The sequence below is a fragment of the Cricetulus griseus genome, chromosome 6 (genome assembly GCF_003668045.3).
Source record: "Cricetulus griseus strain 17A/GY chromosome 6, alternate assembly CriGri-PICRH-1.0, whole genome shotgun sequence".
In the NCBI taxonomy this organism is placed as follows: domain Eukaryota; kingdom Metazoa; phylum Chordata; class Mammalia; order Rodentia; family Cricetidae; genus Cricetulus; species Cricetulus griseus.
The window spans coordinates 87,199,285-87,217,520 of record NC_048599.1 but is presented as its reverse complement, the minus strand read 5'-3'; the positions used below and the strand labels follow the sequence as shown (position 1 = coordinate 87,217,520).

General features: G+C 36.0%; 1 protein-coding gene across 1 annotated transcript; it reads right to left on the bottom strand.

The window, feature by feature from the left end:
* Positions 1-6,185: 6,185 nt before the first annotated feature.
* Positions 6,186-7,103, bottom strand: LOC100759058 (olfactory receptor 4A15-like). Its single transcript, XM_027421076.1, has one exon. The coding sequence runs from the start codon at positions 7,101-7,103 to the stop codon at positions 6,186-6,188; it is 918 nt and encodes a 305-aa protein (XP_027276877.1).
* Positions 7,104-18,236: the final 11,133 nt, after the last annotated feature.

Below are 18,236 nucleotides of genomic sequence, written 5' to 3'. Positions count from 1 at the left end.
AAGATAGCCTAACTAAATACCAAGAATTTCCAAAGGGCCACCCTCCCAAGGGGTCATGAAGATAAGAACAGACTATCCCACCAGTTAATGTAGCAATAATTGATAAAAGAGAGCCCCTGAGAAAACAGAGATAGCTGCAATTACCAGTTGCTCAGACAAGAGTGATCAGCACATTCTGTGGGCTGTTGACCCAACTGGTGAGTCAGGAGACCATGTGGCCCCAACGATAAGAGACCTTCAAAGGACCTATGACTCTGGCTATGTACCCGAATCCCCTCCCCTCCCTAAAATCTTGTGGTTTCTTCCTATAATAGAAGCCTGCATTTGAGAAAAGGGGCTTCCTTTGTCTGCCGCACTGGGAGGCCTGTTTGCGCAAATGCCCGGCAATAAACTTACCTCTTTTTTTTTTTACATCAGCTGGACTGGACATTGAGTCTTTTTTGGGGAAACCGTCCGATTTGTGGAGGCTCCACGATCTGAAGGTCTTTCAATATAAAGTTGAGAATTGTTTTTACAAGATCTATGAAGAATTGTGCTGGGATTTTGATGGGGATTGCCTTGAATCTGTAGACTGCTTTTGGCAAGATTGCCATTTTTACTATGTTGATTCTACCCATCCAAGAACATAGGAGATCCTTCCATTTTTCTGGTATCTTCCTTAATTTCTTTCTTTAAAGACTCAAAGTTCTCACTGTACATGTCTTTCACTTTTTTGGTTAGTGTTACCCCAAGATATTTTATGTGGCTTGTGGATATTGTGAAAGGTGATGTTTCTCTGATTTCTTTCTCATTGCATTTATCATCTGTATAAAGTAGGGCTATTGATTTTTTTTTTTGAGTTAATTTTGTATCCTGCTACTTTGCTGATGTGTTTATCAGCTGTAGGAGTTCCCTAGTAGAGTTTTTCAGGTCACTTATGTAGACTATCATATCATCTGCAAATAGTGAAAGTTTGACTTCTTCCTTTCCAATTTGTATACCTTTGATCTCCTGTTGTTGTCTTATTGCTCTAGCTAGAACTTCAAGTGCAATATTGAAGAGATATGGAGAGAGTGGACAGCCTTGTCTTGTTCCTGATTTTAGAGGAATAGCTTTTTGTTTCTCTCTTAGTTTTCATCTCCACTTAGTTTGATGTTGGCTGTTGTTTTACTATATACTGTTTTTATTATGTTCAGGTATGTTCCTGTTATTTCTGATCTCCCCAGGACCTTTATCATGTCAGGGGGGGGGGGAGGAAGGGGAAGGATATTGTAAAAGGCTTTTTCAGCATCTAGGGAGATGATCATGTGGTTTATCTTCTTCAGTTGGTTTATATGGTGGATTACATTGATAGATTTTGAACCAAATGTTGAACCAACCCTGCATCCTGGGGAGGAAGCCTACTTGATCATGGTGGATGATTTTTCTGATATGTTCTTGGATCCTGTTTGCCAGTATTTTACTGTAGTTGATTTCCTTAGGTTGGAGTTTTCCTTCCAGTACTTTCTGTAGGGATGGATTTGTGGCTATGTATTGTTTAAAACTGGTTTTGTTGTAGAATATCTTGTTTTCTCCATTTATAGTGATTGAAAGCTTTGCTGGGTATAGTAATCTGGCTGACGTCCATGTTCTCTTAGAGTTGGTAGAATATCTATCCAGGTCTTTCTGGCTTTCAGAGTTTCCATGGAGAATTCAGATGTAATTCTGATAGGTTTGCCTTTATATGTTACTTGGCCTTTTTCCTTTGCTGCTTATAATATTCTTTCTTTATTCTGTTTGTTTGGTGTTTTAATTATCATGTGACAAGGAGACTTTCTACTGTAGTCCACTCTATTTGGTGTTCTTTAGGCATCTTATATTTTCACTGGCTTGTCTTTCTTTAGGTTGGGAAAGTTTTCCTCTATGATTTTGTTGAATATGTTTTCTGTACCTTTAAGTTGGGATTCTTCACCTTCTTCTATATCTATTATCCTTACATTTGGTCTTTTCAAGGTGTCCCATATTTCCTGGATATTTTGTGTTAAGGATTTGTTGGACTTAAGATTGGGAAATTCAATTTCTTTCAGGGATTACCTCTCATGTAAATTCTCCAATTCCAAGTGGTCACCTACTGACACATGAAAAAATAAACAAACTTTCCCAAGTATTGTGTATGGTAGGGGGATGCAGAGCATCCAGGAAATGTTGAGATCTTCCGACATGAACTCCATGACCTTGAAAAGGAAGGCTGGCCCATTTTCTGTTCCTATGTCTGTGGCATGCCAAGCTGAGGAATGATGTGGTCCAGGAGTACCTGGGCTGCCACATCTGTCTGGAGATAGGAAATGCTTCTATTCATCCTGTAAAAGTGTCAACAAGAGTTAGGAGGTAAAAGCATTTTCTTATGAGTGGGGAGGTGGGTGAAGTCCACCGTCCAATCCTTGCCAGGTTGGTTTCCTTGAAGTACACAGACTGACCTATCTGGAGGACCCCCTATGGATTGGTCTTAGCATATGTCTGGCTGGAGGAGTGGACCTGTAAAATACAAGTTTGAAGATGTGTAGGGTCAAAAAGGGACTCTAAGAAATGAAGCAAAGCTTTGAAGTCTATGTGTAAGGTCTGGTAGATGTCTCAAATGATGTACAGTGCACATGTCACATAGCTGAAGGTGGAGTGGAACCTGGCAACTGCTTTGGTGGTAGAGGCAGACTGCTCCCATGGTGGAAACTAACACCACCCTTAAGTGTGGTTAATATATGAAATGAGACTCTAATGGATAAAAGTGATTTTTTTTTTTACTTAGCAAGCTGTTGTGAATTGAAAATAGCATCTGGGTTAGGTGTGGGAGTCATATCTACTTGCACCTCTCAATGCTTGGTCCACTATGACTACCACAGTTTCTGTAAATTCATATTTGCATCAGTTCTGTTATAACTTAAAGATGGTTTACTTAAAGACATCCAGCCCATACAATCTTTCAGTCTCCTCTTCTGTACAGCTCTCTAATCCCAGAGAGAAGGGGCTTAATGAAAGCATCCCACTTTGGACTGAGTCTTCTATTCAAAATAGTCAGATATTGAAAACAGCATATACATCCATCAATGGAAGAATGTATAATGAAATTTTGGTAAATTTGCACAAAGGAATATTACTGAGCTGTTAAAAATGAAATTTGCAGTTAAATGGATGAATACAGAAAACAAATCATCCTGCAGGAGGTACCCAAAACCCCAATAAAATATTGTATGTGTTCTCTAATATGTAAATACCAGCTTTTAAGCCTTCAATATATTCCATGTACAAAGGTTAGGTACAGAATAAGGGGTTAGATGGGAGAGGATGTTCTTCAAGGAAAGGGAAATAGAAAACACAGTTTTGGATAGACAAGGGCAAGATAAGAACTAGAAGATTAAATGGGGAGAAGGATGGTAAAGAGATATAAGGGAGGGAATACAGAGAGGGACAACAAACACTAAGGGCTGTAACACAATAAATGAAAGACCAGAGACTGATATTGAGGTTCAAGCTTCAAGCTGAAGATCGGAAAATCAAAGAAAAGCAGCCAGCCACTAACTGTTACCTCTACCTCAGCTCAGACAAAAGGGGTGATCCTCAAATCCCTCATGACTTCACTGCTCCTTAGATTCATTCAAGTTTCTATGCTCTCCCCAACCTGGCTATAGAATAATCCTGAGACAGACTACTGAAGACCCTGTTCCTATCATTTATACCTGTCTACTGCTAGGATTAAAAGCATGTGATCCCAGGTGCTGAGATCACCTTTGTGTGAGCTGTTTCTTTTAAGACTAGATCAAATTCATGTAGTCAATGTGACCTTGGACTAATAGAAATCCATCTACCTCTTAATACTGAGTCCTGGGATTAAAGTTGTGTACCACCACTTCTTAGCTCTATGGATACTGGGATTAAAGGTGTGTATCACAACTGCCTGATCTCTACATCTGTAAGTTGGCTTTGCTTTCTGAATCCAAAAGCAAGCTTTAGTAAATCACAAATAATATACCACCACAAAGGGCCATTTGAGGGGTCATATGGAAATCTACTGCAGTAAAACTTCTAAAAATATACACATATTCAAAAAAATCTAAATGGAATCTCCTCAAGCACAGGGGAGATAACACTCCATAAAGCAAAATCTCTAGTGCCAGAAATAGAGTATATCTTGTAGAGTCATTGGCAAAACAGTCCCAAGAAAACACCCACACAATTCAAACTATTTAGTTGCTCTCCACAAACTGAGGGTAAGGTCCTATTGCTGAAAACAGCAATTACATATCTCATTGCACATGGAGACATCACGCTGGTGCCTAACTAGAGGCTTTCCCATTACTGACCAGTGTTCATAGTACTGGAAGGTACGTCACATGCCACCAGAGGAGAAAGATAATCAGCAACTTAGTAGCAAATCCTATTATCTACAACAATGACCTGCCAGCATGATAGGCAGGTACAATGGTGCCACAAATGTTGTTTGATTAACTAACCAGTCTTTGATTGGATTTAAGGCCCACTGTACAAGTGACCTACTCTTGAATAGTCAATATTTTATATTTGGTTAATAATAAGGAAAAGCACATGATAATTGGGGGATGGGCAACTTCTTTTATTCATTGCCATAGACAGTAGGACTGGACTTAGTAATAATGAGCTGTGATGATAATAGTTGCAGTATTTAACAGTTTATCACTCAGGGAAGGAGGATTAGTTAGAGTTCTGTAGAAACAGCATCTCCCTAGGTGCTGATTGATCTTCAGAGGTAGAGCATGGTACCTGGAAGAAACTGAAAAATACCACTGCTTTCTTTCTCTCAACTATATTTTCCTAACAGCTTTCTTAACTTTGGTATTTTCCAAAAACACTGCTGTTAAATTATGTACTGTATTGTTCTAACTCCTAGACTATGGGATATGACATTTTTTCCCATGAGGCAAGAACTATTCTCTTTCAAAGTGCCATGAGCTTCTAAGGAGACAGATATTGAAAAATAGTATAGTATCAGACATTCTCAGACAAGAACATTAATGGATTGTTTTTATTATTATGAAATAATAGGAGCAAACATAGCAGCCACCAGATGAGCTTGTATGATTGTTCAATTGTGAAAGTCAGATTTGGTTATTTTTCTATGTACTTCCATTATTTGTTTTGATTTTTATATAAACCTTTGTATATGGTTCTTTACATTAACATTAAAACTGCTATATTATTTCTATTTCATTCCAGCATGCTATAAATTTCAACATATTTATATGAATAAGGTCTCTTTCAAATTCAAAACTAAAATTTATATTTTTAAGTATTTTCCCACACTTTTAAAGATTAATTTATTATGTATACAGCTTACTGCCTGCATGTCTGCCTGCATGCCAGAAGAGGGCACCAGATATCATCCCAGATGGTTGTGAGATACCATGTGGTTGCTGGGAATTGAACTCAGAACCTCTGGAAGAGCAGCCAGTGTCCTTAACCTCTGAGCCATATGAATATGCTGTTAATACTGTGTGAGGTAAAGAATGAGCAGAGTTGCTGCATAGTATTTCTTTATTCCTCAAAATTGGTAATAAGCTTTCTCAGCTCTCAAAATCAATTAAATATATTTAGGAAATACAAAAGGCATTTCCATTAAGTAAAATAAATTTGCAGTACTAATTATGCCACATAATTCTTCAGTCTGTGTAAACTATTTTGTTACCCAAACCTAATGTACATTCTACAAATTCAGAAAAACGTAAAAATACATGTTCATGGGAAGAATACTCTTAATAATTGCTTTCCCTATGCATAGTTACTAACATTGAGGAGAAAGTGTTCTAAAATAATCTTCTGGATTTCCACATTGTTCATATGAGTAATTTATGCCATTTATATTTACTTATATTAAAATTTTATTATTTATACGTTTTTGAGAATTTCTTTTGTGAGTATTGATTTATATAATACCCCCTCTCCTTTCCTCCATCAAACACCACCCACATCACCCCACTCTTTCAAAAAATAATGGCCTCTTTTATTAATTATTACTGTTTCATATATATTTACATATTTGTTTATCTATAAATACAACTTTCTGAGTCCATTAAGTGTTGCTTGTTTATGTCATCTAGAAGAGATGACTTGAGATTGAATATTCTATCAGGGTAACAGTCCCTAGAGAAGATTAATTTCCTTTCTTAGCAGCCATCACTTTATGGCTTATTTTGGTCACTTCATTTCCTTTTTCTTGTCCAAATTTTCTTCATGGCATTTTTCATTTCTGCATTTCTCAGAGTATATATGAGGGGATTCAACATTGGGGTGATAACAGTGTAAAATACAGTCAATGATTTATCAATGGGTAAAGTAGAAGGAGGTCTCACATACATAAAAATACAGGGAACAAAGAAGAGGACTACCACAGTGATGTGGGAGCCACAGGTAGATAAGGCTTTGCGCCTCCCCTCCTGACTGAGATTCTTCAGGGAATGAAGAATGACCCCATAAGAAATGAGCAACAGCATAAAGATGACCACACAGATTGCCCCATCATTGGCAACAACTGTGAGGCCAATAACATAGGTGTCTGTGCAGGCCAGTTTTAATAAGGGGTACATGTCACAGATGAAGTGGTCAATGACATTAGGACCACAGAAAGGAAGGTTATATACAAAAAGAAGTTGGACTACAGCATGCACAAAACCCCCAACCCAGGCCAACAACAATAGCAGAACACACACTCGTTGGTTCATGATGGTCAGATAATGCAAGGGTTTGCAGATAGCCACATACCGGTCATAGGCCATGACAACCAAGAGTAAAATCTCAGCACCACCAAATAAGTGTCCTATGAAAAGCTGGGTCATACAAGCTTGGAAGGAAATAGTTTTTTTCTCATAGAGTAAGTCTATAAACATATTTGGTGTAACTGTAGTTGAATAAACAGCATCCATAAATGATAAGTAGCCAAGAAAGAAGTACATGGGGGCATCTAAACTTGGGCTAACCACAACAGTCACAACAATGAGTAGGTTGCCTGCCATAGTTACAATATAGATGACCAAGAACACAACAAATAATATTTTCTGGCCTTCAGGACTCTGAGTGAGGCCCAAGAGGACAAATTCAGTCACATTGTTTCTTTGTTCCATAGATTCTCCTGCATATTGTGTCAGTAGTCAAATAAGTTATTTGAAGTCATGTCAGTGAATTCATGAAAATTTTAAAATTTGTTTATTCATTCTGGAAATAAGAATATAGAGACCATGACTTATTTTATTCCAGAACTTGTAGAACACAAACAGGAGTCTCCAAATTCAGTGATGTTACAGGCTACTTGAAAGAGATACAAGAAATTAAGGACATATGTGTAAAAAGAAAAGATTGTGAAATAAATGAGTTGTCACAGCTAGCTTTTAAAACTAACTAGTAGCTGAAAAACCAGACATAAAGCTAGCACAATAAGAAAAAATAATATGGATTAAAGATATACTGTAAAATTAAAACACACTAATATACAAATGAAACAAAGCATGAAAAAATAATGAGACAACAACATAGGAAATATTGTGATCTCAAATAATCAAAATATATAAAAAGCTTTTAAATAACAAATTTAATGTTTAAAAAGCAATTATTAGAAATATATGAAAAACATGATAGGATGCTGAAATTCATACATTAGTAGAAAATAAAAAACACTATAGGATGCTGAAATTCAAATATAAGTAGAAAAATAAAATTAATACATGAATCTATAACTCTCAAATCAACAAAAAATTACTTGTGTAGTTGAAAAGAACATTTTCATACTCTGCAGTACAATGTAAATTGTATATTTTGGACATAATTTGACAATCGATATTGAATGAGAAATTACAAGTATTGAGCATCTTACCAGTTGTATCCTTTAAATCTGTTGCAAAGAAACTGAAGTCATGGAACACAAGGAAACACTTTGCTGTTTCATTTATGATAAGAGGAAGCAAAAAAATCTAAAATGCTAAAATAAATACTAATAAATAATTTTATAGAACACAAAATCTATTAAGTATAAAATGTCAATTTAAAAGGATAACAATTACTCCAAAGAGACTGTTTACCAAAACAGAATTAAGCATAAAATGATATGATAAACATTTATTATAAATGCATTATATGAGAAAATATGAAAGAATATATTTTGTTGCATTTATATTTATAGTATTTATTCAGGAAGAAACAAGGAGTGTTATGTGAAAGGATGAAACTGTCAGGAGGAAATGATCAAGAGAGAGATACAGAGAGTGAAAGGAAGAGAGAGAGAGAGAGAGAGAGAGAGAGAGAGAGAGAGAGAGAGAGAGGGTACAGAATTGATTTCATATATCAAGCTACCATACCATACACATTTACATGAGGCACACAGGAGAAGGTCAGAGGACAATTTTCAGGAGTCAGATCTCTTTTGCCACCAAATGGATCCTGGAGGAGGATGAAACTCAAATCATCAGGTTCCATGGCAGGCACTCTTACCAGCTATTTTAACTCACCAACCCACCACTTTAACACTCTCAAGAACACTATTTTGTATTCTCCCCTACATTTACTACATCATCAATTTTCCCCCTATATTACATTATCCTTTCATCACACTTATATGTGTCCACTTAAAAAAATGTATTCTCTTGCCCTACATTACTTAAAACAAAGCACCTATCTCTGTTCTATGTTCTTTGTATATTCCTCACTTCAATAAGTCTGATGGCTATTTTGTCCTACATCTTATTTCTCCTGCTATTTATATCAACTGAAGTAGCAACAGACTTAAGGGTTATGCTAGTTTCTTTAAATCCCATCATTTAACTACTGCAGTACTACATTATCCTCTAATATTTAACATATTAAACAACGCTAAGAGAAAATCTGAGTTGACACTATCAACTTCCTGTTCAGTGGGTAGGTCCCTCAAATAGTTACACTGGAAATTTATTGTTAAAATAGTAATCAGGAAAGTATATTCCAGATTTTTATAACATTAAGACATCCAAAAGCATTGCAGTTTTATGTGGATCTACATACATTTTGATGGTCACAATAAACCTGTAACAGGAATGGTAATCACAACCTTACTGACAAAATTTTAAAAAACCCTTACAAATAAGTCTATATCCTTAGTTACCTATGTGAGGACATATTCATTGAGCCCAAATTCAGGAGTATGGTTCCTGATTACTGGTCCTGAATGATGACAACTTCACACATTGATTCCACTTCTTAAGAGAGAGCAAAATGACACAGGTGTTGATCTGGATTTTGAACTGTTTTCACTTTCATGCTTGCAGGAATTCTGAATTATCAGTCTTTCAGGAAAAAAAAAACATGAAACTTTTTAACCTTATTGGAATTTTTCAATTGAATACTTGGAATATGCTATAATTACAAAAGTTTCAGTATTGATTTGCAACATAGAAATCTGAAATCTTTCATTTGAAAAATTTCTTGAAATAGTAAATAAATGTTAAGTATGCACGCTGAGGATACATGGGTGAATTTTGTTGGAGACCATGAATACTTAATAAAAATAATTTTAATTTATGTTTTACACAAAAATGTAAAATAATGAAATACCCTTTAAAACACTGGAATCTCAGGTATACTAATCTGTAGTTACAGTTGACCTCAAGATGCCTAAAGGATGGAAATAGTCTGAATCTGTATTTCATCATTCTTATTTGGGTTTATCATTTCATATATTGAAAACCCAGAGACATGAATACTAATATAGACAAATCTTCTAAGGGAAGAACAAAGCCTGTGAATATTTATACAGCCCACAATGACAAACTATCATATCATTGTATCTCCAATGGTGACTTTCCTTTAATTAGATTCATTGGGACTTTATTTGTAATTCTGAAGTTAGGCTTTGCATCTCCAGAGATGTCCCCAAGGACAATCACTATAGATTTATAGAAACATAAACTTTGAGGAAAAGAATCATGAGTGAACAACTTGAGGAAAAATTACCAAATAATAAACTAAAATCTGGGCCAAAATAATATGTACAAAATCTCATTTATAAAAATCACAGCGAGTATATAGTTGAACCTATACTTTCCCAGTTGGCAATTGTTCTCACACCAAAAACATGAGGAATATTAATTTTGAACTAGTTTCCAAAGGCTTACTTTGAATGTAGATTTTCCTTACAGGGAAAAGTTCAATTTTATTCAGTTTTAGAGGCCAGTTGGTAGACTGTTTTTGAGTACAGGGGTAGAGAAAGAGAATGCAAGGGGAAGATTTTTCTGTTTTTGAGATACTTCAGAGAATAGCCACTAAAATGAATGCTGCAGTCACTCACTAGTCTATAACACATACTGATACATATTTCAAAGAATTTCGCTCAACTAAAATAAATATCTGTAGGAATTCAGGTATAAATAGAAAACAAAAATATGACTAATTTTAACCAATTGTTTGCAAATCTGGCAACCTCATCTGTACATCTCTACTGGAATATAGTCTATGGATAAAATTTCTACAAAGACATGTAAATTTCATATAGTGACATTGTATATACTCATATTTTAGAAGTATGAACAGTATCATTTGCTTTCTTTCAAGTATTCTAGTTTTTTATTGCTGTAAAATTAAAAAAATGTAGTAATTAAATGTATTTCAAGTATATTACTGATATTTGATTAAATGTATATTCTGTGAAATGGTCACTGTAAGTAAGTCAATAATACACTTATCACTTCAGGTGTCTGAGATTTAGTGTGAGTCTTTTCACCTATGTGATTCAATCAAGAAAATCCTTCATAGGTGTGCCAAATATAATCAAGATGATAACCAAGATAGCTATAATAGCTACAATGTACAACCATTGTCCCTATATATTAAAACTGAAAACTTTCACATTATCCTTTATCCTCCAGGCTCTGAAAAGAATTATCCTTTGCTTTTATAAGTCTACTAAACATCCCACAAAACTAAATAATGCATTGTTTATTTTTTTGTGCTTGAGATAATGAGATATGCTTTAGCATAATGATATACATTATAACAACTGGCTATGTATCTTTCCTCCTTAAGACTGAATAGTGTGTCATTATATATCACATTGTCCTTATCCATTCCCCCAGGGCAAGAAATTTCAGTGTTTTGTATGTTGATCTTCAAACATAAAACAACACTGAATATGGACATGCCCAGGTCTTTAAAATTTATGTATTATTTTGGTGTTTCGTTATGTTTAAAAGGTGTCTACCATGGAAATCTGGTTGTGTTTTAGTCTTCCAAATGCTAGAGTAACAGGCTTGTATCACCAAGTCCAGACCTTCTGCCTTTTGACAGCAACTGTTCTAACAAATGTGAGATGACATCTACTTTTAGCTCTTTTTTTTTTTTTTTTCATTTCCCTAATGGTTAGTAACCCAGTGAAACACTTAGTGGATATTTGGGCCATTTGCTAGTCTGCTAGTAATGTCTTCTGAGAATGGATGCACTGTCATTTTGTAGTGTATTGGGTTTTGTTATTGTTGGGTTTGGCTTTTTTTCTGTTATTTTGATATTATAACAAACTATATGATTTCTCCTTTCCCTTTTCTCCATTCAACGCAGCACATATATCCTTCTTTGCTTTCTTTCAAATTCATGACTTTTTTCAGCAATTGTTTTCAGCTTTGATACTGGATCTCATGTAGATGACCTTGAATTTATGTTTCCCCTGCTTCCACTTTCCGGGTACCTGGATTGCAGGAATATGCAACCATTTCCATATAGGTTTGTTTTGTTTTGTTTGAACAACAAAATTTCAAAAGATTGAACTAGGGCTACACACATGCTATGACAGAACTCTCTACCATGGCACTATGTCCACATAAGTTTTATTTGCCTCAAATAAAAAAATGTAGTCATGTCATTTTAAGACAATGTATGAAACCCCAGCATACATAACCACTAAACTATAGTGAATTAACTGAAAAAGAATAATGATAATACTATAAACACATAGTTTGTACATTAATTGAATTAATCATACCTGTTCTGGAAAGAAATGAAAATAACAGCATATATCTGAGAAGGTTTTTCTGTCAAGAAGATGTGTGTCTACAAACTGGGAAATGGTCAAGTGATGGCTCACCTTATAATGATATGACTTTTCTTTGATCCAGCTTCTCTTTCCTATTATCCATCATTGAGTTTCTTAAATAGTAGATGAATGTGACTAGCATGAGGACCACTGATATCTAACACAAAGTGTATAGCTTTTATTACTGCTTTGAAAGGTTCTATTTGCTTTTATCATGACAGCTAGGGTCTGGCCTGTATCAGTCCCATGATACAGGGGCCATCTATTCTGGATGGATGTCTTTGGGGGTGCTATTGGAACCAGTCGAATGGCCCTGGGTCTGACCCTGAGTGGTGGAGTGTGAATCAGAGAAGTCTTAGATACCCAGCAGCATTAATGAGACAGAGACATCTTGTCATCTCAGGAGGGCTCTCAGTCAGTACTGAAGAACACAGTTTATTCCTGCATCATCCTATACACTCTCCAAAAGTGGGGGGTGCTGGGAGAAGACATCTATTATCAGTATAAAGCACTGACTAGGAAACATTTCCTTTGATCTTAGAGATAGTCCTAGAGGGCATGCACATACTCAAGCCTCCAGACATTCCACAAGGGCACATCCCAGTAGTCTCCAATCACAATTCAATAGCCCTCAGGATGGGTGTGAAATGACCCAGGGCCTATGTCTATTGTTACTCAAACTAGGAGCTCTTCTGGAGGCCATCTGGAGGTAACCAGCTGACATCTAAAAGACAATAGGAGATTCGAGTTTCTGGGATTGAACTGAGGCCTATTCTGAAATATTACATGTACATGACATCAATGTACAGACAGGAATGGGCCATTTTTAGCCCAAGCTGGCCTCAAACTCTTGATCCTCCTACTTCAGCCTCCTTCAGCAAATCCTACTAGCATGTACTACCACAACTAGTTGGAATGTCCATTTTTTTTCAGATTTTTCTTTGAATTAGAAACAAGATTGTTTTACATGACAATCCTAGTTCCCTCTCCCTCCCATCTTCCCCTATGACCACCTCCCCCAACTAAAACCCTACCTATCACATATCCCTTCTGCTCCCCCTGGATGGTGAGACCTTCCATAAGGTGTCAACCGAGTCTATCATATCCTTTGGGATAGGGCCTAGGCCCAACCCCGTGTGTCTTGGCTCAGGGAGTATTCCTCTATGTGGAATGGGCTCCCAAAGTCCACATTTATGCTAGGGATACTTACTGAACTACAACAGGAGGTCCCATAGATTTCCGAAGTTTCCTCACTGAAACCCATGTTCCTGGGGTCTGAATCAGTCACATGCTGGTATCCCAGCTATCAGTCTGGGGAGCAAGAGTTCCCCGATGTTCAGACCAGTTGTTTCTGTGGGTTTCACCAGCCTGGTCTGGACCCCTTTGCTCTTCACTGGTCCTTCTATGCATCTGGATTCCAGTTCAGTTCAGTGATTAGTTGTGGGTATCTGCTTCTACTTCCACCAGCTCCTGGATGAGGGCTATCATGTGGCTATTGGATGAAGGCTATAGGATGTCATATGAATTAGTCATCAATCTCATTATCAGGGGAGGGCATTTAACATAGTCTCTCCTCTGTTGCTTAGATTGTTAGCTGCTGTCATCTTTGTACATCTTCAAACATTTCCCTAGTGCCTGATTTCTCTGTAAACCTAGAATGTCTCCCTCTATTATGGTGTCTCCATTTTTGTTATCATCTATTCTTCCCCTGACCCAACATTTTTAATGAACATATTTTATAGGAAAACGCCAAATATATTCCCATGCATTCAAATAAGAGTGCAGGGCCACTCAGAATTATTAATTGAGATTTTCCATTTCTAAATTATATATATATATATATATATATATATATATATATGAGACATTATAAGGCTTTCTATTGCTATGAAGAGATACCACCATGACCACTGCAGCTCTTATAAAGAATAACATTCAATTGGTTGGCTTACAGTTTCAGAGGCTTAGTCCATTATAATCATAGCAGGACAAGGCAGCATTTAGGCAGACATTTAGAGAAGTATCTGAGAATGGAAAAGAAAATACATCTTGATCCCTAGGATATAGGAAGTGAATTGTCACACTGGGTGTAGCTTGAGTATAGGAGAACTCATATCCCAACCATTCAATGACACACTTCCTCCAACAAAGCCACACCTCCTATAGTGCCACTTGTTATGAGTTTATGGGGGCAAATAACATTCAAATTATCATATTTACATAAGATGTATTTTTAAAACATAAACATTTCTAGGACTCACAGAAAGTCAAATAAAACACCTGTATAAGATCATATATATTATGTATAATGTATGCTAATATGTATGTCATAGAAATTTTGGAGTGGGCAGAAACAGGAGGAGCTAGAACAGAAAAGGAGGAGTGGGAGATGTATATATGCAGTGCTCATGTATGGAATTCTTGAAATAAACTATTATGTCCATTTAGCAGAATTAAACTAGTTGGTTCTCCCCTAGTGTCTATGACTTCTTCTAGTCATAGGTTCTTGGTCCATTAATGGTACAAGTTATGGTTTCCATCATGTGGAGTGAGACTTATACCCTGTTTCCTATCATGTTATATGTATGAGTGTTTTCCCTGCATGTATATAAACATTAATAGTATTCCTAATGTCAAAAGAAGGTGTCTGAATCCCTGAAAGTAGAGTTGCAAATACTTCCAAGCCACTATGTGTGTGTTGGGAACTGAACCAAGGTCTTCTGCACAAGTAGTAAGTGTCCCAGTCCCATACCTGGATACCTTACCTGGTTACAGAGGATGACCAGTTCAGGCTCTTTACCTTCCATTTCTGGGAGTCTTCATAGGGATCACCTTCGTAGAATCCTTGGGAGTATCTATTGCACTAAATTTCTACATCACTCCCCACTGTAGGGGACAGTAAACCATGCCTGTTAGAGGCTGGCTGCAGGTGTGCCTGACCATGCCTGTCAGAGCGTGGTCAATGTAAGGTCAGGTTGACTCGGAATTGGTTTTTAAGGGGCTATAAGCACATGGGAGACCCCTTCTCTCTGGCTTCCCTGCTTTGCTGCTCCTGGCACACTCTGGCTTGCATTTGGCTGGTGTTTGTCTGAATAAAGATATCTAAACCTTATGAACTACAGATCGTCTTTGCTCTCATAATACCCCACAAATACCTTCTAATTTCAGAAGTTTCTTTCTCCATTCATTGTCTCTGATCCCTCCTGTTCCATTCTCACTCACCCAAGGTTAACTCAAAAGGTGGAGAGAGACCCCAAATTGGAGATCTCTATTTGATCTCACCCCTTGGAGGTCAGTTGCCTCACTCAGCCTTGATATGAAGGTTCATGAATCTGAATAAAAAGAGAGGTGGTGGTATGGAAGACTAGGAGGAATCTAGGAAGGAGAAGTTGTGGTCAGAATGTAGTGAAAACAATAAATAAATAAATAAGCAATTAAATAAAGTTACCTGCTTTGGGAATTCCTTTCCTTGTACTGGGTAGCCTCACTCAACCTTGGTAAGATGGGAGGTTAACTAGTCTTTCTGACCCTTACTGTGCCATGTTTGGTTGATATCCATGGGAAGCCTTCTTTCTTCTGGAGAGAGGCTGGGGATTGTTGGACAGGGTGGCAGAGGGAGTTGGGGAGGAAAGTTGGAGGAGAAGGAGGATAATCTGTATGTATTAAGAAATAAAAATAGTGCTGAAGCAATGGCTCAGCAGTTAAGAGGACTGACTGTTTTTCCAGAGGACCTGGGTTCAACTTCCAGGACCCACATGGTAGCTCAAAACTATCTATAACTACCATTCCATGGGATCTGATACCTTCATACCAATGCAGTTAAAATAAAGTTAAAGAAATAAAAATATTCTCTATAAAATAAATAAGTAAATAAATGAATAAATAAAAATTAGCAAGTGCTATTAACTGTTATGTTTTTGTTTAAATTAGATATAAAGAAAAAGAGGAGGCTCAAAATGAGAGATGTTAACCAGTTTCTTATAAGCCCAACAGAGTAGGGAGACTAAGAGAGAAGAGAAACAGAGTTAATGGCTGACCACCATGGCCGGTAGCCATAGAGAGAGAGAGAAGAGGAGCAGAAGCAAACAGAGAAGAGGAGAAGAGTAGAACAGAGCAAAGAAGAAGCAGAGAGAGAGCAAGGCCGGGAAGTTGGAACTTTTAAAGGGAAGACTACGCATGAGTACTGAGGTTCCGCACATGCCCAGAGTCCTCAAGCAGGCTGTAACTCATGGTGGGTGATGTTGTGATGGCATGTCCCTGTGTGTGCCCTGACTGTTGTCAGGAGGTAGGGTCTGTCTCTTAAAGAGGTAGAGCTGATCAGCATTAAAGCCCGAACCTTTCAATAACCACTGAGCAATTTCTTCAGTCTGAGTAAATACAATACCATTTTCAAAATAGAGTAGAAAATGAAATAAGCAAAATTAAGAAATTAATATTTCACTGGCTAGTGGTATTACATGCCTTTATTCCAGCAATTGGGAGGCAGAGACAAGTGGATCTTTGTGAATTTGAGGCCAGTCTGGTCTACAAAGCTACACAGAGAAACCCTGTTTAAAAAAAAAAAAGAATTAATATGTCAAAAGGGTTTTTCATTAAATTCACCCCTTAGATTCTGTTTGTGAGACCACAGAATTGCACAGCTATTTTAGAAAACACTACTATGCAATCCATGCCACTTCCAGGAATAGGAATATATGAATACCTGTATGACTAATTGCTATTTCCTTCCTATGTTCATGGCAGCTGTATTGAACTTAGTATGGAATAAACCTAAGTGTTAATAAATAAGTTTGTAAATAAAGAACAAAGGAACATTTAGTAAAACACATTTTGAGACTATGACTGAGCCTTTTAAAATAGGAACAATGTTAATTATAGCAAAAATGAATGAAACTGGAGAATATTAAGTTAAATAAGCTAGGCACTGAAATAAGTATTTATAAAATCTAAAAGATATCAAGGGCTAAATGATAGGAACCAGTGTCTAGAATGAGGACATGAAAAAAATTGTTGATCTAATGATGTGGTGATAGTTTTCTTATATTAGTTATAACCTTTTAAATTTTAGACAAAAAAGAGGGATATGTGGTGAAATCTTCTTTGTACAAATAAAGCCTATATGTAGGTTAGAGAATGGAGCTTGCAACTAGCTAAACATAGAGGTCTGAAGGCCTGCACAGACACACAGGAAGTGAGCTAGCTACCTGAGCAGAAATGGGATTAAGAAGGGAAAAACAAAAACTCACACTTTTATCTGTGGAGACTCTAAGGATAATAAGGTATGGTAGTGGCTTGCTCTTTCTTCTCTCTGATCTCTCAGCATTTTCCTCCATATTTGGCTCCAAGTTTTTATTACTTAGTCCAATTAAGAACTCAATTACATAATGATGCAAATTTTCCAGTTAGACTAGAGGACTCAATTTAAGATTTCTATTGTACAACATAGGGATACTAGTTAAGAACTTGCATTAGAATTTTTGAAATTTTAAAATTAGATTTGAATTTATGAGAAAAAACAAAAAGTGCCAGGTAAAGCAACACATTATAAAAACGTTTAATTAAAATAATTATAATTTATTTTAATAATTATGTGAAATGATAAATAACAATGTAAAAACTACATTCATCAAATAAAGTAATATTGTACAAAATATATACATATATATGCAAATATATACAAAACTTAGCAATGAGATTACATCTGGAAATAAGAAAGGAATCACACCAGTCACTTACACAAACTACTTTCAGTGGTTTCAATAATAATACATATATAAGATACAAAATTTATAAGTAATCTGCCTATATTACAAATATGGATAAGCTTATGTTTTTAAAGGATGAATGTTTTAAGATATATTTTCAATTTTTAAATTATTATACCTGAATGTCTAGCCTAATTCATTCTACACAGCTACATCTACTACTAAATATCCTCACAATAACAAACATTAAGACTACAAATAATAAAACTATATTGTGTTGATAGTATGGATAATCCAACACACTGTATACTGAAAAAAAGCTGAAATAGAAAAAATAAATAAGTTTAAACCTATAATTAGAACACCTAAGTGAAATACAACATTTAGTAAAAACAATTTATAATAAACAACATTTTTGTTTTATTGATACTATGTTTTGAAATATTGAAAAAATAAATATAGGTAACTGGTAGAAAAACAAAAATAGATTCATAGCTTGGCTTAAC

Bases quoted from the DNA above. Each gene is read 5' to 3' on its own strand.
- LOC100759058 (XM_027421076.1), bottom strand. From the start codon at position 7,103: ATGGAACAAAGAAACAATGTGACTGAATTTGTCCTCTTGGGCCTCACT.